The 24,770-nt window shown below is 37.9% G+C and overlaps 1 protein-coding gene across 6 annotated transcripts in view; it reads right to left on the bottom strand.

Annotated features, from left to right (window-relative positions):
* Positions 1-24,770, bottom strand: part of CADM2 (cell adhesion molecule 2) — a 667,772-nt gene that overhangs the window by 316,917 nt on the left and 326,085 nt on the right. Inside the window, exon 1 of one of the 6 annotated variants that reach the window (XM_040566625.1) lies at positions 24,324-24,391. The exons of the other annotated variants lie outside the window; for them this stretch is intronic. Within the exon in view, the coding sequence (XP_040422559.1) occupies positions 24,324-24,330 (7 nt within the window). The 5' untranslated portion in view covers positions 24,331-24,391. Of the gene's footprint in view, positions 1-24,323; positions 24,392-24,770 lie in introns of those variants that run through there. 6 annotated transcript variants of the gene reach the window in all.

The following is a 24,770-nucleotide window of genomic DNA, read 5'->3' as shown; positions in this document are numbered from 1 at the left end:
GGAAATACTTGCATGCTTGTTACACAATTCACAGCTCAGCTAACTAAACTTCAAAACAGGTTCAGATTGATGCTTGCAGACAAACGTATCCAGTAAGGCTTATAAAATATTTGCATTACTCCATCTGACCAAACAATGTTCCCCTGCTGCACCATGTTTCTTTGTGATGAAACATTACAAACAGTTAGAAAGCATTTCCGCTTTCATAATGAACACTTGGCCACGTTTAAGAATCTGTAAAGTTTTTAAATAGCCTGAAAAATAAATGCATGATAGAAATCAGTAATATATATTGTACAATCAAAGGGTTAACTATCAGCTTCAGGTTCTCTAATTATACAGTAATATAGACTGGGAAATTACTGCCAATACTGGGGCTAGATTAGATAGGTAATTGAGTTCAGTTCCTTGAGTTCTGATGCTTTAGCCAGATTGTTGTTGTTTGTTTTGTTTGTTTTTTTTTATTAAAGTTTCTTAATGCTTTACAATGCATTAACAGCTTTTTGAAATGACTTGAGTAACATAACTAAATGCAAAAGAATGACCAACAACAGTGGTCGAACGACCAAGCAACAGTGCTCCTACGAACACTCTGTGCTGGAACTCAGAGAGGGAGTGCATTGTTTTTACAATAAGGAATTCTTTGGTCCCATCGTGACTCTGACCTCAGCTTTCTATAGCATGCTTCACTCAACATACATGCAGAATGCACTTTAATTTCATCCTTGGGTTGTATACACATATCCCTGGTATTTTTAGTAGCACTTTAGATGTATAAAATCTATTCCCTATGCCCTCATCAATTTGAAATTACCATTTTAAGGCTGATTAAATAAGGATTAGTGCCAATGTTCCACTTATTAGTCTGTGTCTTCAACTGGAACTGATGGTGTAGTATTTGTCAATAACCAGTTCACAGCTTTAAACTCCACAAAATGAAACCTCTGCAAGACAGTCCATCTGTCAGAAGATTTTATAGCAGGCTCCCATGTAGAAGAAAACCATCTATTACAGGATGATACAAGCTGAAAGTGGCATGTATCACAGCTGTTTGATTACTACCAGGAAGATGACTAGCATCCCCCTTACAGCCCTGTATCAGAATCCAGCAGTGATGGATTGAATTTGCCTTGCTTTAGCATGATGATAGATTACCTCTGCAGTATGTGTAAGAATGGTAAAGTCTGGCCTAAAATTAATTAGGCATCATGACTAAAAGATGCTGGTCTAAGTTGTGATTTCCAGCGGATCTGAATAGTTAGCAAAACACCTCAAAGACCTTTCAAAAGTCTAAATGATATAACCGTAACCTGGGAATTCCTCATAGAGGTATAAGACCCTTACTACACAACCGCCTGGAAGACATGGATTAGGTTCAGAAATTCAATGAGTTTGTTCAGTCTGAACTCAGACATGCCCTAGTTCCCACAAACATACCAGTCCATTTAAGTCACTTGTCATAAACAGTACATTCCAACTTAAAAAAAAAAAAAACAACATACTATGAACAGAGATCTAAGTTATCCTGTTGGTCTAGTAAGCAAAAAACTGAAGAATCACATCAAAACTGTTAAATCACGGTTGTTACGGAATAAAAGCTAAACAAACAAACAAACAGATTTGCATCTGGTACTAAAACATCCCACCCCCAAAACGTTGGCAAATACTAGTATATTTCATATATAAATATCATTACTTCTGTATGTTCCCTAATCTCAAACACAACTTGGCCCACCCTGTATTTTAAGGGATTCCTCTCCCCCACAGTATGTTTTGGGGTTTTATGTGATGTATTCGCGTATCTTGTAATAATAGATAGAAGTTTGACCGCACTCTATTCACACAGCACTTGCATGTCATTCAACACAACAAGTTTATATAAGTTCTTCTCTAAATTTTATTACAGTATATTTTGTATGGTAATTTATACTATATTTTATAGCAGTTATCAAGACAGGTAAGGTTCAAAGAGCTAGGAACACAGCAATTTCAATTAAAAGGGTTTTAGATAACCATATTTTATTTAAATCCCTAACGGAACTCAGTTAAACAAGTTTACTCTTCTATCTACAGCAGATGTATGCCTATGTTTTAATAAAAGACTAAACAACAGCCTTTAATAGCTTTTAATTTTTAAGTTTGAGCTTAAACAAGACAGGTGAAAAGACAGGGTTTGAAATTAGGCCCTACTGGCAGTTTAACTTGGCAGGAGTGGTGGGGCAATTGTGTTGTTTTAGCTGGGGTCTGGTTTCAGGTGATGCTTTTCTAGTATCGACTTTCCATTTTCATTTCCTTTAGAACTCTCTAAACACAGGTGTGTTAAAACAGAACGAGAGGAATTTTAACATGCCCTTTGACTGACAAGCATTTTCATATGCACAAGGCATCTAAAGCAGTTCTTTGAACTGAGAAAGTAAGACAACGCAAAGAGACATTGAGTCTCCAACTTCATTGAATTGAGGACAACAATACTAAGGCAGTGACGCTGTGCCTTCACACCTAGGGCAAGAAGGCATCAGACATCTCTCACTGCCAGGAGCCACCTCCACATCTTAAAGACGAGACACAGCTGATGAGCTGCAGGCCAGGAAACACTCGTCTATGAACTAGAACTGAAAGCAGCATAATCCTCCCACTGTTTGGTTTTATAGAGATAAAGAAATCTAGTGGGGGTTGTAAAGCAAAGGTAAGAGACGGAACCAAACTAGCTCATGTAATTTTAGATGTCTCAATCAAGTAGCTAAGGACCCCCTTTATAGCCCACTGAGGAAAAAGACCTCTGTACTTCGGTTTCAACCAGCTGACTTATTTTAAGCACCTACTCAATGCTGGGATGACTTGAACCCCCCAAAATGCCAATTTTTCCCATTAAATATAAAAGGACAGAAAGTCTAGACAGCTATCTTAGATGGCACATTCATGATCAACAGGAAGGAATAAGGAATAGCATGTGAGTGAGCTCCTTTCTCCATTGTTGTGTAAGCTTAATTCTGACAGTACCCCATTAGGTAGTACTTGACCACCTCCAATTGTTTTGGTCTAACACCAAGTTACACTCGAGGGATAAAAATCAAAACATGGATAAGATGGAAACATTTGGCCTTGAATTTATTTATTTATTTTTTTAAACAGGAGTTTCATTGGAGGTTTACAAAAAGGCACAATAAAAGAAACATTTCCTCCCTATCTTCAGCAGTATCACACAGCCTTATCACACAGCCTGCAAATTGCAGCTGTCCTCAAGTCACTGTAAACAAATTGTTCAGCAGCTAGAATGGAGAACTTTAATGACTTAACCACACTATAAAACCCATCCTGATCCAGATGCCTCCACAAAAAAAGGATGCTACAGCCTGCAAGAAATATGGATGCATTTAAAGGATTTCCCTCAGTACTGGTGGGAGGAAATGCAATTGGTAACTCTTTACCTAAACTCCCAACTTCTCTTGTATTTCATCTCAAATTCAGAAAAAAAAGCGAAACAAAAAAAAACACCAAGTAAAAACGTCTGCCAGCTATATCTGGCTGCTCAACTTATTTTCAGCATTTTACAACTCTGAATGGGAGGTTAATAGTTACAAATTATCTACATATCTACATAATGTAATTATCTACATAACACAATTATCTTGCATGCTACCTTGTAGGTTATGATAGCCCCAGGCTACTTAAGTCTCATGGAATGGATCCAGGCATGGAAACTTGCTCTGGAAAAGCTTTAACATAACTAGGCAAACTACTTCCCACTAAGCAGGAGGTAGGAACATGTAAGAAGTCCAAAGCTAATGGGCTTTTGAACTTTTCTTTTTGATACACTACGTCTTTCTGGTATGGGAAAAAGGATAATGAGGAGAGTAATAATGAGAAATGACATAGTTGAGTCCAAGACAGCATTTTCTCATCCATTAGGATTTTTAAATCTAAACACAACTTAAACTCAGTGTCTGTAACAAATAGTTCCATAAATAACAAAACTAATGAAGCCTGCTTTTCTATGCATTATGCTCTCTAACTCCAAATTACCAGGTAGCCAACGTTTTTATTTTCTCTCAGGTCAGACAATTTCTACTGCTCATCTTCATCTGTAATGCTAGGGATAATAGCTCCACAAACAGTAGAAAAGCAAATTTCAACAAGTTAGCTACTGCACCCTTTCCCTCCCTTTCACAGAAATGTTCAAAGGTCTTCTGCCAAAACCAGCTCTGTCCATTTGGTAGGGGGCCCAACCCTGGCAGACCAGCCAGCCCCGGTGCACTGTTTGCAGAAGATTCACTCAGTCCTGCTGTTTGGTGGAAAGACAGCAAGTGATCTGGGACAGTAGCAAGGTCCAGACTAAACCGACTCAGTAGGGTGCTCTTCCCCTCCCTCTTGTCTCATTCCCTTTGCTTTGCCTGCCAGCTGGGTAGCATGCACTGGATCTGTCAGATGACGAAGAGCTATTTAGGGCAGAATATAAGGCAGCTTACTCACCACCAGTCCTGCTCAATCAGGAACAAGCCATTTGAAGTTACAGTAAAAAGTGAGGTTGTTAAAGAGCATATGTCTGTGCAAATACCATCAAGCATCTAACACACCATAACATTTTTTTAAAAATGTTTCCTCGTTTATGACACTGACATGAGACAGAAAAGCTACACCTGACAAATCAGCATGTGATTCAAACAGGCCACGCATATCAAACTTTAGGATTCTTTTGGTACTAACAAAAAAAAAAAAAAAAAAAAAAAAAAAAGAAATATTTAACATCTTTTCCCTATAGAAAACCTGGAATTGGAAGGACTCATCTTCTATTGGTATTTGTCTTGTAACACATGGACAATACTGACTATGCTGGTGTGCTGAGAGGTTCTGGGTATGTTTTGTGGGGCACCCCACATCATGCCTTTTCCAGTGCCAACACACTGAACTTGGCCACATTCAATACCAATGGTAATTCTAACAAAGCGGAAGATGAAAAAAGCTCTCCCCGAAACAGATAAAAGCTACAAGTGTTAAGCGCTACAATCTGATTTTAATATGTGCATAACCAGAAAGAGTTACAGTCATTAAGACACGGTGAATTGGTCAGCTTACAGTGTGTCTGAGTAGCCATATGATGGACAAGGTTCAAATCTTGCTTTCACCTCTTAAGGAAGTTTTTGAAATATATATATATATTTTCAAAGAACACATTTCCCTTCCATATAATGAGAACTTAAACTTCCAGAAAAGGAAACAGCTCGACACTATTTTATCTATGCTTTCCTCACTTCTATTTGATTACTTAATATCCGTATCTTCCTATCCTCAGAAGCTCAACTAGATGCCTTTAGAATCCATCAATGCTTCATATTTCAACAACCTTTCCAGTGATTTTTTCTATATATTTATTATTCCACATGTGAAAATAGTTCACTTGATTTTCTGTTTCTGTTTTCATATTTTCCCCTTTTTTCTCCCTGCAACAATAAAGAGTTCATTTAACATTAGCCATCAGCTCCCTTAATACGGAACTTTTGTTAAAAATCACCATAAAATATATTTTTCTTTTTCACTTAAAATAAGCCTCTTAATCTTTCTTCATAAGTTACATCTTTGAAGCCTGGTATTATTTGTGTTTTTCCTCTTTGACCACTTAAATTATCTAAAAATCAGTACTGAAAACTAGCCTGGTGTTTGGTCTAAACACTGCTTCCAATAAATTAAGAAATCTATCTTTGTCATATGGATAACGCTCAGATTTCTTTTTTTTTCCCAGTCACAGTGCTATATTCTTTATACCTTTATATTAACTTTGCACTTTACCAGGCAGAGAATAAATAAATAAACTATTTTCTTCTTAACTACTGCAGCTTATTATCAGCAACTATCTCACAGAAAAGAAAATTTTAAAACAGGACCTTTGGTGTAATTCCTACAACACCCTGCCAAAAGAAGTAATTTTGTTCTTATGGGGACTTGCATTTTTAACACTCCTTACACCTTTATCTATATGAAGTTTCTGTATCCCAAATCTCTTCTACAGAATGCAAAGATTACTATCTAAAAAGTCTAATGCAGTTTTGTTAATCTAGAAACAGCTGAAACATTGCAGATTTCCCTTGAAGCTTTAATTTTTGACACTGTATGAGGAGTTCCAGTTAAGAAAAAGTTAACAGCAAAGAGACCATGTTTATATGCATCTTGGTACAACAGGTCTTTGATTGTGATCATGCCTACGGGCTTGATAGTGCAGTACAGAAATATTAAATTACATTCACAAAAATGATATATATTAATACAGTTGCTAAACAAGATATTCAAAAGTTAGAGATGCCAGAAATAAGGAAGCCTGTAAAATCCTTGTATATCACAATACATTTTCTAATTCAACAGTAAAATACTATTTTTCCTCATCAGGACTCTTGCAGTGAATGAGCTGATCACTGTAAACTTATTTTTTGTCCTTATGCGTAAATCCCCATACATTAAAATGCAAACCAGTATCAGTATCCTACATATAAAATAATTACTTTCTTTGCGAGCATTTCTAGTGTGTTCCCACTGATGCATTTAAGGACTTCAAAAACACCACAAACTTATCTACAAACAACCCTCATGGAATTAAATTTTGTTTTTGAATCTGTGTTACAGTTGTTTTCAAAGTCTTGGTATATGGCATCCAGGTAGAGCAAGCTACATGGGAAATTCAGCTTAATCCAACACTCCCTAGTTCTGGGGCTGTTCTGTACTGAAAGCCTTCTTTATGAACCCAGGCCATCAAAACTAGGAATCCTCCACATTGGTTTGTACGAAGACACTCGCATGATTAACAGCTTATATACATTGATCATCTCATTTTGTCTTCATTCATTCTCCATCTCTTTATTTAATTGCAATGTCATGGATGATTCATCCTTGTTTTAAGCTAAATACCAGAAAAAGAAAAATAATTTTTAAACACAGACCATTCAAAAAGAATCTTATTACAGAGATCTCTTGAAGCTTTATTTCAGACTGTGAAAAGCACTGTATCAGTCACAATAGAAAACAACACATTCCTGTCAATTCAAAGCAGTCCTTCTCCAAGGGTTTTGAAGTTTTTAAAGCTATACTGGGGATCACTCTTAAAGTTAGCTCCATAGACATGGCATACCACCCTTCTAAACAAAGAACTGAAGAAAGAAGTGTAAATCAATGCCACCAGTTTCTACTTCACCATACCAACATTTGCTTCAATCATACTTCCATTTGCAATGCAGCTGTTCCACTGGATAACTAAAAGACACTAATACCAAACAAAAGGCAGTACTACCTTTACTTCAGTTTCTGATTACTGATGTTTCTTTTATTAATGATTTGTAAAAAAAAAATTGCTTAACACATGAAACTGTTGTTATATGATGTTAAATAAACAATATTCCAAACTGGAGTTGAGGGGTACTGATAGCACTTTACCACCTGCTAATAATGTTATGGATTCACAGATGTGTAAAAAAAAATAAACCAAAAAGCATTACCTTTCAATGCATAATCAACCTAACCAAAAAATATTCTAATCTTCTATTCGCTTACCTCTTTCCCATTTTTAAAATTAAAAAGAAGAATTGTTACAGGTTCTGAGCAATTTCACCTTCCATGCCTGAAGGTGTTATTGCTCCCGGCTATCTTGCAGAAAACTTAGAGGGATGTGTCTGTCCCAACTCAGCACGCAGCAGAAGTGGATGTGAATCTGCTTCTCAAAGCACCACTTTTCATTAAACTGTATTAGCCAGCATGCTCCCTGGGCACGAACCCCCCAAAAAACAGGGAGGCTGACAGTCCTAGATTCCAATGAGATCATTTCCCATCACACTGAGGCCAGAGAAGGTATTAAAGAAATCCTGAGGAACACTCCCTATGCAAGTTGATCCCTAGGTCAGTATATTACTTGGAGCGATCTTGCCCTAGCTCAGCTTCTACTTCTAGGATAGGGAAAACTGTTATCAGATGTTCTCTGCTTCCTATGGCCTGCACGTCTTGCTGTAGCCTAAAGCAGATGCAGAACATCGGAAACAGCAAAGCAGCCAAAACCCATTCCTTCCCAACCTCTATTCCTGCACTATGCGGACCAACAAAGAATGCAGAGGTAGGGCTTTGCCTTTACCCAGTTATCCTGCCTTTGAGATTTGCTACTTACACTGAAAAAGGGAAAATCAAAAAAAAGCATGTATTCCCCGTAGCAAAATACTAAAACATGTTGATTCTTTTAAGTTAAGAGGGAGTGGAAAGAGTAAAGGGAAAGCCAAAACTCAAAACAAAATGAGTGGAAAAAATGAGTACATAAATTCAATATAGTAAAAAGCTTAGAAATGCAAGGGAAAGGTTAAATCTTATTCTTTAGCTGACAGGAGGAGTGTTTCCTTAATTCCACCAGGGCTGCAAAAGTAAAGCCCCCAGAATGTTTCAAATAGGTCCAACCAACCACCAAGACAGTTTTCTAGCAGTTGAAATAGCAGCAGATGGGAAAAAAGGCAACATCTTTCAGAAGTCAGGAGGAGTCTCTCAAGTCGACAAGAGTTCATAGCTGACTTGGGCAAAGCCAGGCTTACAAACTTCACTCTGAGCACCCTCTAACTACTCACAACAACCATGAAAAGAGTGCAATTCTTACAGAAGTGGTATATTTATCCATATATTTATCAGCTGAGACATATCCTAGCTAGCAAGTTCCTTCAAGCTTTTTCCCAGCATATACTCGATACATAGATTCACACTCAAACACTCACAGATTACAAGCTGCTGATTAGTAGAATCCAGAATTTCACAAATACCTGTCTCTGGATGGGTGCTGCACAACAGTTTTCACTTGTGTAAGCAATACTTTCTTACAGCAAATCTGATCATTTTCACTCGTAATGCATTTGTTCACATCTTACAGAAGCCTTGAAGGGCACAAAGAGATTCCTTTAAGATGATACTCAACAAGTCACACTCCAGTAACACACTTACTGCTCTCCCACCTCTGAGAGGTGCTCCAGTGCACAAGACTAGAGCTAAACCAAACTTCAAAAAGGCACAGAATGGATGCTGGGTCCTCAGCACCAGCTGTTTCAAGTTACAGCTTCCTTCCTCTCATACCACACTACGTGCTGGAGTGGAGATGGCTTTTTATTTCACAGCAGTAACATACTTATGTTTTCAGTTTTGTCTTTCCTACTCTGTATTAGAGAAGTTTTCTGATTTCCATCTCTGCACTTAAAACCCATACCAGGTACCTAAGAGTTGCTAAAGTATGCAGTACTGGAAAAATAGAGACATAGGCTTTGCGATCACCAAAGAAAGACACCAAACTAAACCAGGACATTGTTCAAAAGAAACTTTCTAATAAAACTAGTTTGTCTTGGATTACATTCAGAAGACTTCTTTAATTTTTATTCAGGCACCTTTTGCATAATACATTCAACCCAATTTAATTGCTAACTAGGACATAGGACAAGCTGTGAAAAGGCTGTACAACTAATTTGCATCAAAACATGAATACAAAACAAATTATTTAAATCCCTCTAGACGAAGGCTTAAGAAATTGTGGAGTATCAAATTCTGACAGTACCTCCAATCTCAGCTGACTGTTTTTAACTGTTTATGTACAAACAAGTGTTTATTATATGTACTTTTTTTTTTTTTTTTTTTTGATAGCATACCTGATTGCAACAGAGTGAGCTGCAATTTCCCAGAAGTTTACCAGCATTGAGAAAGCTCTTACAGTGACCTACCTCCTTCTCTAGCAGGAGAGCTGGAACTGTGAGGACATTGAGTTACTCATAACATAATAAAAACAAAACTATGCTATGCTTATTATCTTAACAAAAGAATACTGATCAGAGTAAATATAACACATTTGTACACTTAAAAAAAACAGACAATCTAGAACATCACAACTAGAAGAAGGAAAACAGGCAAATAATTATTAAAGTAAAACAAAAAAAAACACAAACACTTGAATAGCAAGAATTTAATTGCTGAATTAATTTAAATAATTTTATTTTTAAGCAACCGGATGCTTTTTTTTTTCTTCATTGGAAAAAAAATGCCCTACGTCAACCCAAAACAAGTGTTCTGAATCTTCAAAGTAAAACCCGTTAAAAAGAAACAAAATACCTTTGGACTGAATGAAAAACAATGAATATATTCCATTTGAATTACCAAAAGTTTATGCAGTTATTTTTATATATATATTTAATATGCTTTTGTTTGAGTTAAATAAAGGATGGTAAGTCTCAGTAGTCCCAGTAGCCTAGTTACAACATAAGAAAAATTCTCCCCCTTTCCACCAGGAAGATCCATTACAAATAACCTTGCTCAGTGACAATCTTCCTACTCCTGAGCTAATTCATATGAAAAAAAAAGAGAAATGTTCCAACTTCTTGTCTGGACTCCACATCTGGCATTTTGTATTTGAGATAGGCATGAACCAAAATCATGATCATCATTACACTAAGATTTTTATGCTCAAATTGATAAATTTTTGAACCACACACTGATTAAACCTTGTGTTGGAAGTGTAAGTTAATACGAGAGTCAAGTCCTGGGCAGCAATGCAAGTGTTTGAACATGAATTTCTTAAGATGACTAATAAAAGAAAGGGAGTGAAGAATTGACAAGGTTGATATATATCTACAACAACAAACAGCATAGATTGTATTTAAAAGCATGAGAAAATAAAACAATCTTTCTCTTGCTTTGCAGTCTGTAATTGTTACATTTCCATTCATGTTTTCTTTAGAAAAGAAACCCTTTCTTCATTGAGAACTGGGGATACTTTTAATTTGTAGCATTTTTTAAAATGTCTTGTTGATATAATTTCATAGTTTGTTTTGCACGCAGATAAACCAGGAATGAAATATAGTTTTATAAAAAAAAGTTCTTACAAGAATGTTCTTCAGAGGCTGTTACCATCTGTCCTGTATCACCCAGTATAAACCTCAGATAAAAGGTGTGTTTCGTAACAGTCTGAAATCAAAACAAATTTGCAATTATAGGGACAAATACAAAAGAGATATGGCAGAGCTGACACCATGTCTTCATTAAAAACATACGTGTGTTTTGCTTTTTTGTACTAAACATGACAAAATGGTTCCTTTCAGCTCATCTGAACTTTGTTGCTATGGTGTCAAGCAAAGAAAGAAACCACCTCAGCCAGCAGAAAAACGTCAAAAATTCTGTAGGTTTCAGGCAACACCTTGAAAATGCAGGCAGAAATTACAAGCACTGCCTTTCTCTCATGGAGCTCATCTAATGTCTCTGGGAAGCACTAAGTGAAGACACACTCAATATCTGCCTTATCATCTTTACCACGGATAGAAGAAAATCCCAATGCTGTGAAGGCCTAGATATTTCTTGTAAAGAGTCCGCAGGATTCCCATACATAAAGAATAATTTAAAAAGTCACAGCAGTCATATTTACACATGTTCAGCACTACTGGTAATCTAGATCATAACTATCCCAATACCACTCTATTCCACCTCACGTTTCTTAGATTTGCCTTTCTGATACCAACAACTAATTCTTCATCCTTAGAAGGATTCTCCACTCCCTACTTCAGCTTACAAACTACCCCCCTTAGGAATGCCTGTAATATCAGCTGAAAGGATGCAGCAAGCTAGTAGCCCTATGGTGTGTATGTATATCATTCGGCCACCTTACTTGGGAGTAGGGCAAACTTTCAAAAAGCTTTACAGAAAGTTCTAGCAGCAATAGTATTCCTTTGTCCTGTAGGGAATATTATATACCCACTAATTCTTAATAATTCACAATTGTTTGGAGGAGAAAAAAAAAAAAAAAAGCTCTCCATCCAGATTGCCTGGTAAAGTCTGATTGAGTAGACAAATCTCTAGACCAGGTGCAACTCCAGAGATCCCTCTGAATAATGAAAACACTATCCATAGACTAATCAAAATGGAAACAACTCCACGAGATGACAACAAATACTTTATATACAGTCTGCTGTAAAGACCATGTTACTACACAATTTTTGTTTTCCGATGTGTTTCCTATTCCCATTAGACTGTCTGGGAGACATCCTGGTAGACAAACAGCCACGGGTATCTACAGAATTGTGTTATTTACCTCAGACTGCCCCCAAGGTGCATGTGTACTTTACTAAAACATATTTACATCTTCACTAGCATGCAGTGGTATAGCTGACAGCCAAATACTACTGATAAGATAGGTAGCAGCTTGTGAAGACAAGGGAGCTTGTTTCAAAGAAATGTATTTCAAGGCATTGTGTGCGCCAGCCTATGGTGTCAGAGAGAGCAAGGCAGGTGCACAGTTGCTCCTTCATTTTCAAGTAACTTCCACCCACCCCCCAGCTTAGAGGTATTTGAATACATTGAATACATTTCTAACTCAGCTTTTAGCTAGTCTCTGTATTTTCAGAAGTAAAAGAGTTAATACTTGTTTCCAGACTCTTGAAGTATCTAACTTGAAGAGCTGTATGCTGTACAACTGCTAAAAGAAGTATCTTTAGTAAACCCTTCTGAATACATTTATCCTTTCTTGTAGAAAGAGACTGTAAGAATCATGGGACTTCAAGTCAGCCAGTATTCTTCTGAAGGACATGCTTTCAGGCTCTCAATGGGCACTTTTTCTTGCTTTTGAAACACCTGGAATTACACAAAAATAAAAAACCCTGTCCCCCTAAAAAACACAGGGGGAAGAGGGGACACCACCCAGGATCTCCCCCCCCTCCAAAAAGGAAAAAAAAAGAAGAAACCCACTTGTTTTGTACATAAAACCTTTATTCTTCGTATTTTCAGTACCTTAAAAATAAAAATAAATAAAATAAAAATATAAAAAAAATAAAGCTACTATGTCCCTATTATTTCCATTTCTAAACTGAAGTAAACTGCAGATAAAGTCTGGACAACAGAAAGCTCTCTCTAGAAGTGTTTAATTTGATAGTTTACGTTCTGCTGTCAAGGACGGAAATGATCATTTGTATTTAGCAACAATGACAGATACATTAAGTGTCACAGCTTAAAACATACCTGGAACACTAGTGTGCTCAGGGATCACCACTCAGATCTTAAACCATTACTATTTATGCCAATTTCAGAAGCCCTAGAAATTTCAAACTTTTACATTTAGTGTACCCAGATTTTAGAGGTGATCCCAAATTGACAAGACTACCCCCAGACTCTGTTTACAGAGAACAGTAATAGTAAACCAACTGCGGATGGAAAAAAAAAAAAAAAAAAGAGAGAAGTCAGACAGGAATGATGAAGGGGGATTCTACTTAAGAAATCCTATGGACCAGTAACAAAGACAGCCACCTGAGGCATGACGCAAACCAAAATCTGTTCTCTCCCAGACTTTGAACCTGAGTTTTGCACAGAAACTTTCACCTTCCAGGAAAACATTGTAAATAACAGTACTCTGACACAAGTCTTTCCATTTTGCCAAAGAATAAAAAGAAATCTAGACTTCAGTAAAGCCTTAGACACTGCTTCCCGTAAGATCATCGTAGAAAAGCTGTTGACAGATGAGCAGACGGAGAGGTGGACTGAAGAGTGGCAGAACAGCCAGGCCCAGAGGGTAGGGATCAGTGGCACAAGGTCTCGTTGCGGGCCAGTAGCTAGCAGAGTACTCCTAGTACCGATAGTGGGCCCAGACATCTTAAAGACCTTCACTAATGATCTGGATGATGGGGCAGAGGGTACCTACCCCTCTTTTCACACATGACAAAACTGGGAGGAGTGGCCAATAATGCCAGAGGGTTGTGCTGCCCTCCAGAGGAATCTCAGCAGGCTGGAGAAGTGAGCTGAGAGAAACCTCATGAGGTTTGACAAGAAGGGCAAAGCCCTGCACTTTGGAAGGAACCACCCCGTGTACCAGCACATGCTGGGGACCACCCAGCTGGAAAGCAGCTCTGCAGAAAAGGCCCCGGAGGACCGGCAGACACCGAGGTGAACACGAGCCAGCAGCGTGCCCTTGCTGCAAAGGAGGCTCTTATGGCATCCTGGCTGCATTAGGAGCGCTGCCAGCAGGTGGAGGGAGGTGAAGCTTCCCCTCTCCTCAGCGCTGGTGAGGGCATACCTGGGACACTGGGTCCAGTTCTGGGCCCCCCGGTACAGGAGACACAGGGGCGGACTGGAGAGAGCCCAGCAAAGGGCCACAAAGATGGTGAAGGGACTGGAGCAACTCTCCTGTGAGGAGAAGCCAGGAGAGCTGGGACTGCTCAGCCTGGAGAAGAGGAGGCTCAGAGGGATCTTGTCAGTGTGGATAAACACCTAAAGGGATGGGGCAATGAGGATGGCACTAGGCTCCTTTGAGTGGTGCCCAGTGCCAGGACAAGAGGCATTGGGCAAAAGCTGGAACACAGGAGGTGCCAGGTGAACATCCGAAGCACCTCCTTACCGTGCGGGTAGCTGAGCACTGGCACAGGCTGCTGAGAGACATTCTCAAATTCTTCAAGACATTCAAAAGCTGTCTGGACATGATCCTGTGCAACCAGCTCTAGGTGGCTCCACTTGCACAGGGAGCTTGGAACAGATGACCACCAGAGGTCCCCCTGCCAACCTCAACCATACTGTTTCTATTAATTCTTTAGGCCAATGACTAGGATCCTGCTGGGAAATGCACAAGGGACCTCCACCTGCACCTACATCACCTCTTCATTTTGTCGGCTGAAACAGGAAAGCTGGAGATGAATCACATTTCATATTTCCTTCCACACTCCCTCCCAGGAGCACTGCTCTCTCCTCTCTTAATCAAAACAGTGCCAGAGAGAGCCTAAGATCAGTGCTGGTTTGTCATTTTCAAGAAGGAATTTTGTTGGGATAAACTAATTGTTACTCCAACAGCATCAGTTAAGGGAAGCAGCAGCAAGACCTGACCCTGCTTTGTACTAGGGTGTGTCAGGTGCAGATCGCAGAATTGCTGTGCACTAAGTCTGCCTGGGGAATAATGAGACAGGAGAGGCACCATTAGCCTTTACTGCAACATACAGAAAACTCTTATGCCACTTAACGCTAGCGTCACAATAACATTTTGACATCCATGTGTAGAAGAATTAACTGCAATAAACCCTTTTGAACACCCAGTTATTAAAAATATACAAAAGCATATCATACTGACATCTTCTGCAAACACTGCCTGAAGCTCCAGCCCTTCTTTGAAGTCTTTCTACATAGTGTTCGTACCAGTAACATCTGTGGATTTTTTTCTCCAAAACAAATTTTCAGTACAGTTTAAAAAAAAGTTATCACTTTAATACAAAATCATCCAAGCGCTACATATATTGTACACATACTAAATGTATACAAATTATTTAAAAAATATATTTTTGGTGAAAATTGTGACTACAGAAATAAACACTAAGCCACATCCTATAACTTGGAATTGCAGGTTAAAAACAACAAAAAACACACAACCACACAATAATACAAGCTTAATTTCTTAATTTGCAAAACCAAGGACATTACCAACAGTAGACATCTATGCCAAAGTTGTGGATTAGTTCAGAGCTGCAATTCAGCAAAGAAATAAATGGAGACAAGGAAGTTTAACTACAGTTCATCCCTAGGTTTTCTAAACTTTGTGGCATGGACAATTTATTTCTAGTACTAATTCTTGTTTGTCTAGAGAGAAGAGACCAAGTAAACAGGAAGTCTTCCACTTATGGCAGCCACAATGGACACTAACCTTAAGAGTTCCTGAGCAGACTATAACTTGTCTCTGTTTCCCATAAATTTGGGGTTCATTCTCTTCAGGAGTTGACAGTAGAATATCTCCTCTACAATGAAAGCTGAATAGATTTGTTGGTGTTGCTTGGTTGGTTTGGGTGAGGGGTTTTGTGCTTCTGTATCTGAATACTTATATTCATATAGCATGCATAACATCACAGTGGGAGAAGTGTGTTCTCCAGCACAGCAGTTTTCCAGTAGTTTTGCAGTGCTATGGTTATGCACAAACATTCAGGTGGAGTTGGAGGATTCATTTCTTCTCCTGGTACCAAATTTTTTTTTTTTTTTAGCATAAAGAGGCTAATTTTCTTCAAATAGTACTTCATTGTCATTCATGTAACAATCTAAGTTGATTTAGCAAACTCTGCTTAATCAAAATTTAAATTATTCAGAAGGGCAAAAGACTGTAGTGTATGCAGGGCCTATTCCTACATCAGCAGTAATTGCACCTCTAACAGGGTCAGAGAACACTGTTCCAGAAAACAGAAGTTAGGTACTAAATCATTTACTGAGAGCACATCGATTATTACAGATGTATTCAGTTTGACAGCACTTCGTTTCCTTCCCGAATGAGATTGTCAGAAACAGAAAGAAAATATAATAAATAAAACAACAGTAGACTTTGTGGCACAAATTAAAAAAGACTTTTAAAAAATATATGATTTCACATTTATTTGGCCCCACTTCCTCATGTTGCTGACCTGGATAATTCAGCCCTTAGAGCTTTCTTCCATGCGTGATGTTTGAAGTCTTTTACTGGACCCAGCATGCAGGTGATGCATGTGGCAGGTATAAGCAGCAGATGATGCCAAACTTTGAATCCTTCTTCCCTTGCCCCTCCAACATCACTGGTTTGCTGATCCTTCCTTGGCAAGTATTGTCTTGTTTGACCTTTTCCCTCTGGTCAAGGAAAATAACTTCTCACTGACCCATCAAGTCTTCTGTGATACTCATGCCCTTTTAGCTACTGTGACTCTGCACCTGGTACAGACATGAACTCACAATATTGTAAGATTTAACCCCTTCTAGAAAAAAAAAACAAAACTGGGTTCTCATTAATTTTTGGTCTTATCTGTCACTTTTAATTGTGGCAGGCCAAAATACAGCTCAGACCTTTTCTTCTATGGTTACAGAACTTTAGCTACCAAATATCTGCCTGTTAAAGGATGCAATACAAGGAACAGGCACCAATGTTTCCTCACTTAGCTGAAGAAAAGTCAATTGTACAAGACCTGTGTTATCCCAAGGAAGCTGAGAGCAGCCTTGGGATAGCGAAGACTCAAGCCGTCAGTATTTATTACCATATCATAACCGAATAATAGAAGAGAAAGAAAGCAAACCCATCTTTATGAAGTCACACGTGCACAAAAACCTTGATGCAGTAATGAGCTCTAAGTAAGTAGACTTTACTTCCCCTGAAGCTCATTTTCTACTGTAGGGAAATAGCTGTCCATCTATTTGGAATTATTTCAAAGCTTAGGGCCCAAACTCTCCACAGCCAAGACAGATGCTAACTCCATCCAACTCTTACACAACACACATGGTTAGCAAGCATTTCTTTGGCCTTTACAAACAGGTCTGGCTAGAAAATGAAGAAAAATGATTTGAATGAAAAATGAAGAAAATTAGTTTCTGGCAAAGATTTTATACACACGAGATCTGATTTATTTTGATTAAATTAAATTTTAAAGACCACCTCTTTCCAAAAAATGACTTGGTTCCTGTGGAGGCAACAGACCTAGAGGGATGTCCTTGAAAGGACAAGACATACGGATAGGGGTAGAGATGCCATCTGTACACTACATGAGACATTGTAAACATCTTCCAGTTTAATTACATATTTTAGTGCAGGTACTAAAAATAAGTATACTTATTCTGCATAGTATCTTTAAGTATAATAAGTATAAGTATACTTAAGCCTACTGAAACAGAAGAACAATTCTATTTTCTCCAATCACCTCTTTTCCATATTGTTTTGCTTTCTCCAGAAGCACTCCTACTAACCACGTTCCTCCAAAAGCTAGCCAACAAAACAGAAGCAACTTTATCTGAGACTATATACCCTACCTACTTAAAGTTCTTACTAAATGAACTTCACTGGTTTGATGACATTTTGTACAAAGACTGTTAGTGAAGCAATACTTCCACTTTTGTCTTTCTACAGCATTTAGGCAGCAGTTGCACGAACACAGGAATAAGGACATTGGGTACCAAGCTGTTAAGACAACCATCTAGAAGTGATTTGTTCTCCTGCTTTCCATCTACTCCACACAAGTCTGTCATCTCTAAACTCAGAAATACTTACGTTTTCCTTTATCTGAAAGAGACTGATTCATCTCTCCCTCTCCCCCCGCACCCCCTTTTCTTTTATAATGTTAGTATACAGCATTAGTAATACTGCGCTGTAAAGTGTAAAGAAGAATTGTAGGATGGATTCAAAATTTTCTTCTCTTCTAATTTGCTGCATCACACTCTTGTTTCTTAACAGCCTAGGACCCTGGAAAAGTGCTACATGGACATAAAGTGAAAAAAAAAGAAAATTGAAATCCAAAACCCAGATCTATTTACTGCAATTTTGCCCACTCCCTCAACAACTCAAACAATTGCTGTCTGCAGGGTATTATAAAATTACATAAGGATAAGAAAGCTAACAGTATCATCTAAACAGCCCATGAGTATTCCTTGATCAGTGACAAAGTATATTCATGAATAAAAAACTTGTTTTGTTGGACTAAGTACAGTCTTAGGAACTAGGTCAAAAATCTATATACATTGACACACAGAAGCAATTTTCAAAGGCTGGAAATGTCATTGCCTATCTTGATTTGGAAATGTCTGGGCAAGCCCGTGTGCATAAACAGGTATCAAAGCTGCAGTATGAACTGCAGAGCTCTCAGCAGTCAGGTGACAGCAGTGTCCAGCAGAAGGATGAAGAAGTTAAGTTAATGCATTTCAGTTATGTGTATTTGCCATTTTGACTTGTGCTTAAGTGACAGTATATAGAATAATAACAGAAATTAATGTTCTCACCAATTTTGGACTTCACCATTTCAGGAGAAGGACATCTGTTATGATGTTTTCATGTTTTCATCTGTTATGATTTTTTTTTTATGAAGTTTTCAAAATCAATTACCTCAGGCCATCTGCAGCAGGTCAGGATATTTTAATCAAGCAAAGAAAATGGAAGCTACAGATTTTTGTTCTTTTATTTTAGGAAAAAGAAAATCTACACATTCTTCTGTAGATCTCTAATTCCAGATTAGGCTGATTATGCATTCATGAACTGAGAATTCTCATGCAAAGTGAAAACTTTAACTGCTAGAGTATTTGCTGGTTTTAGGTGTATTCCAGTATATTCAAATAGTAATTGCATACAGAAATTATATCCATTAGCTAAGTATCGGACATACTTGAAAGATAATATGATTGTTGTAATTGATTTTTTTTCCCTGTTTCAATGAAAGCCAATTTAGTATTGACTAAAAGAACTTCCTTGTTTTAATAGCTGCACAGTTTGATAATTTTAAAACAAGAACTCTTTAAGGCCATTTACCTAGGGTTTTAATAAAACATGAAAACATATCAGTATGATTTATGTACAATGTAAATTGTATTCTGGTCTTATCTACAATGCAAGGTACATATTTATATTCAATAGCTAGTATATTCCGTAGAACTGCATAGATCTACCCACTCATCACAGAGGAAGCCTCAGCTCAGAACAAGTCATTTAAAAAAAAAAAAAAAAACTAAATAGAAATCAGTCTGCTTCTTTCACTGACATTCCAGGTGGAAAAGTAATAAATTAAACAAATCAAAACAAAAAAACCACCAAAACAAAACAAGGGAATATACAGTGCCTTTGTCTGTTGCACCTCTAGAAAAGAGATGTATCTATACTGATTTTATTACACAACTTTCTGGCAGCAGAAGGTGCCACACCTCCTTCAAAGTCTTTCAAGAAACGCGCAGAAAGGAAGTGGAAACACCACACATTCTGTGTTGTTCTGATCCCAAACTCTCCTGATTCATAGAAGATCATGGCATAGGAATGACGTAATAATGACAAGGAGATGTAATACATAACATTATGGCTTAGACTCTTCCTCCCAATCTAGTCATCACCACTTTGAAGCCTTAAATGCTTGCTTTGGTTACAAATAATGCTGGGCAGTTTGACAGGCAGCAAAATCCCATTCTCCTCCAGGCTTGCGAGGAAACCTAGTGAAGGCCACAGTGGGTAAATTCAGTGCCAGAATTAACAGCCTCACCTAAACAACAGACCGACAAAAACAACCCACAGTACATGCACATGAAGCAAACCTGAAAGAACCACCAAGACCATTTAAGCACTCAGTAGTGGCATAATTTTTTCCAGCTCTTGTAATACTGAAAATTATAAACAATGTTGAAAGAAAAAATTCTTCATGAGATAGTTGTTCAGCAGCTGAATGGCCTATAGCTGAAGTAACAGCTGTTTACATTCTTACACTGTCAAACACAATACCAGTTTCTTTAAATTGATGAAACTCATTGCAACTGATTTTCAGCTGGTATCTGTAGCCACGTGAGTATGCTGTTGAGCAGCGGGGCGTAGTGAATATCTTGAGATAGTTCAGTAAATACTTTTATTTGCTGATGTGAACAATTGGTCAAGGTATCAGTAGATGTTCAATGAGACTACACGTTGTGATTTTATTAAATGCTTTTGAACAGTGTCTAAAACAAGCTGATTTTTATTAGCACATTATTTTAACTACTGCTTAATTAAAAAAAATGCTGTTTTGTTTTAATGCACCTGCCAATTCTTTAGCAGAAGAAACAAGTTAAATGTTTTAAAGTGTTTTTATTTTTTATTTCCCCCTGCCCCCTCTACCTTTGCCCAAGTCAAGTAAAGTCTGGTCTATTCAAGTACTCTGTCTACTGTGAACATCAAAATCTTGAAGTACAATTCCACAACATCTACCATTTCTGTAGCCATTTTTTCCCCCCTCTGCACTTTATACAGTTAAAAATGACAGAAGCTGAAAAACTAGAAAATACATTGAGGGAAACAAAAGTTATTGACCTACTTAGTTATTCAATATGTTGCTGAGAAGAAAGGCCTAGAAGGATTATCTACCAGATTACATTCTGCAGGCAGACACAGCTCTGATCAGATCTATATCCTTATTGTGCTAAGAGATGTAAAAACACTTTTATACTCCAAATAGACTATAACCTGCTGCAACAACAATGTACAGCAAGCAGTCATAAAGCAAAGGGAATGCAGGAAAGACACGTGAGCAAGTATAAGGAGGGATGAATAGCAACTATATATGCTTGCAAAGATAATACAAAGTCTTTTTTGATTAGAAGATACCAAAAATCCCTCACAGATAAGTAAGTAGCAGATATCAACTTACATTTCCCTTAAGATTGCCACAAAAATAGGTAGTGAGCAGAGAGAAAAGGAATGGACTTGCAAAGGTTTTGATGAAGTATTCATGTGTGGAACTGTACAATGGCAAAAAGAAAACCTAGGAACAGGAGGCAGAGAGGGGTATGACACGGTCAAAAGAGAACACTATGAAAAACGCTGTTAGCAATACTGGAGTTCTGATTAGATTTGTGACCAGGCCATCAGGCCACAAGACACTGGAGGTAGAAGCTGCAGAAATGAGGCAAAAGAACTTCATTAGAAACTTAGATACTAAGCAAAGAAGAAAAGAGAAAGCTCCTGGAAACCAGGACAAGAAAGCGAGCCCTTGCTTCAGTCCGCACATGCCTTCTCAAGCATCAGGCCTTCCTTCAAATTTTATTATTTTGTCAGACTGTGGAGAAACCCGTCTGGAAACTTACGTTGATTACCAAGACCAGACCCTCTTAGACTTAGTATTGGATCTCCCTGAAGAGTTCTGGAGGGCAGCGTTAGCTAGTGGGTGGCAGATACCTTGATTCTGCCAGCCCTTCCATGATAATGCATACGCCCCCCACATAAGGGATATCACAGTTATTACATGCAGGACTATGCAGAGCCATCTTTGTCACCACATTTTTTTTAAAAAAAAAATCTCACTTAAAAATAATTGCGAGTTACAAGAAAAAGATGTGAACAAATATCATATTAAACCCATCATTGAAAATTACACTTAACAATGAAGATCAAAGACAAATTTAGCAGCTCCAGCATTCCACCTAGCGGGGGATTTGGCTAACTGGCCCTTCCCCAGGTAGGGGTACACCTTGAGGAGCTCTGTCTTTGCAAAAGGGGAGCACAAAAACACGTTTCCAGCTACACCCAAGAAATTGCTTTCAATGACCTACCCCATTTCAGCATAAGAGAACAGACCCTGCAAACCCCTAGGTGTCTGCAATGACTTGGGTTAATGTGACCTTTCAGTCACTTCTGCTTAGCCTCAACTCCACCCTGAAGCTTGTAAAAGCAGTAATCAAGTAATCAAGTATTTTCAACTAATACACACTCCTGATTTTTAAAAAGGTGCCTTCCTATATATATATATACACAGATACCTTAAAATACCCATTTTAATTAACACTGCATAATTTAACAAATATAAAACCGTAAGCAAGTTTGTAAGGTTGATGTTAACTTGTCAACAGTTAAAACTATTCATCATTTATAACCCTTAGCTTGCTCCAAGCTTCGCATCAAGTTCAAACATTTAAGGATCACTTTGCAAAACCCCACAGCCCCTTGATTTTGTCAGCACTGGCAGCCATGCCTGTCCATGCATGCTGTGAATGACAACTAGCAAGGGAGGAAAAAAGTTTATTGTCTAGAAAATTAGGGCCTTTTATTTGATGGATTAGTATTTTCATTTACAGCTGATCATTTGGCAGCTCACACGCGTCATCTATAGAGGGAGGTTAATTAAAATAGCTTTGTGCCCAAGGTGAACACACAAGATCTCTGTGTACATCTCTAAATACACGCTAACTTAAGATTTCAACAAAATTCTTGACTTGGTATCTATTGCTCCTTCTGGCTTTATTTTTGGTATACCTAATAAGCATAAGTAATATGCTGCACATGCAATTGACAAGTTAACTCCTACAGCATATAATTTATTCCTCTAATAACAACTGTAAATCATAATTGCCAGCACTGAAACATACAGTAATGATGCTTTCAGTTACTTATCTCTGTACTGAAGGATTTTTTCTGCTCTCCTGATGACAGTGAAATCCTTGCCCAGTACATCTATAACGCTGTCTATTAAAAGCATGAACTAGTTTTTATTAATTTTTACAGTTGTTTAATATAGTACAAATATCAATATTGCACAGCTACAACAAACACACAAGGAACTCAAAGTACACTGGAAACACAGATGTGTATAATTATTCTTTAACAAGCTTATTGATTGCAGTAGACAGATTCAGCTAATTGCCAAAAGGAAGCCCATGGCAGAGTACAAAATAAAAAAAAGCATGCTACAAAATTCTTCTGCTTTTAATGGTAGTACATAGAAATGTAATAGTATAAATTGCTTTATATTGATGTGTCCTGACCCACTTAAAAAAAATGTTCCTATCCAAGACTTACCCTTGGCAATCAATTCTAAAATGAAATAGTAAGCCACTTCATTAATCTTACAACAGGTGCCAAAGATTGAACCTCAGCTACTACACATTTCAGCCCCTGTTAAAACATGAGCCTTAAAAAAGGATTCCCTGCAGATTGCTGGGGAATGTTAGCCTACCTCACAAAGGCTCTGTAGAGACATTTTCCTCTGAAACCAAGGACCCCACCCTGTTTCTTTTAAAATCGATCAAGGATCATTTTAAATAGGTGATCTGCAATAACAGAGCTCTCATTTATACAGCTAGGCATCAGATAATGTTTGACACAGGCAGGCAAGAAAGGAAGGGAGCTCTATAACCATGTTTTATGAAACTGAAACAAGACACAATGCTATATGATGAACATGGCTTCTAAAGAAAGGGAATAAGGGCTAAGAAGTAACAAAGCTTCAGTGATGGTATAAAGACTGGTTAAGAAATAAAGAGGGGAGGGTCTACAATTTCCTCTTCTTTTTGTGGGCAGATATCTAGGCCCCTCAGAATAGCTATCTCACTTTTTCCATTCTGTGAACACGGAGCTCTCAGTCTCTGGTACAAACAAGCAGCAAGCAGATACAAAGGGTACAAGTGCTGCAACAGCACTGCTTCCCGTAGTTATCAGGTAGTCTAAGGTATCCCGATTGCTCAGGACAGGGTACTTTTTTTTTTTTTTCTGTTCATAAACCCTTGACAGACCTCATTTCCATTATTTGTCTTTGATTTTTTTCCAATGCATCCAAATTTTGTCTAGCCAAAATACTTTACAACAAGTCATAACAGCTGAATTTTAAATAAACTGAAGAAGTACTCCATTTTGTTCAGCCTAAACTAAGAAATTACCATCAGCACCTACATATCTGTATGATAAATTAAATTCTAAGACTTATTTTTTCTTTGTAAATTTTTCATATTCCTCTTTTTTTTTTCAGTTCCTCCATTTTAGATCCCCCTTCAGTCATTTCTCCTTTCCAGCTTACTCCACAGAAAAGATACCTTCCACATATTTTTCCCATTCTACAGCTCTCTTACCTATAAACATATAATCCATCTAAATCTACGATTTCACTTACCAGGCATTAAACTACCAGAACACACAGATTAAAGATAAGAAATCCCTCCAAATGACAACTGGCTCAGCCCTTGGTCCAAGGTTCACAAAGCAGCCATGAAATGAGGCTAATGAACCTCTCTTATAGGGATCATACAGAAGGCGCTTAACCTGAGAGCCCAGTCCTTCCAGGTGCTTTAAATCACCTTGCGCTTGGCCAAGCTGTTTTAATTCCCCACTCCGTGCTGTATAGGAATACTTCACACAGGAGTGTTTGAATTGCTTACAGATACTTTCAATTAACGTCAAGAGGCACGCAATTACAGTTGTGAGGGCTTACTGCCTTGCCTTTTTATTTCCTCCCCATTCTTCCACCCTGCTTTGGGTTTTATTGAAATACACAACCTGAAAAGGTCTACAGTATCATTGGACAACTTAAACTCTGTTGATAGTAAAAGCTGTTTTTAGG

This window comes from Cygnus olor, chromosome 1 (assembly GCF_009769625.2).
Source record: "Cygnus olor isolate bCygOlo1 chromosome 1, bCygOlo1.pri.v2, whole genome shotgun sequence".
NCBI lineage: Eukaryota > Metazoa > Chordata > Aves > Anseriformes > Anatidae > Cygnus > Cygnus olor.
Note: the sequence above shows the minus strand (reverse complement) of the source record. Positions and strands in the feature narration are given on the sequence as shown.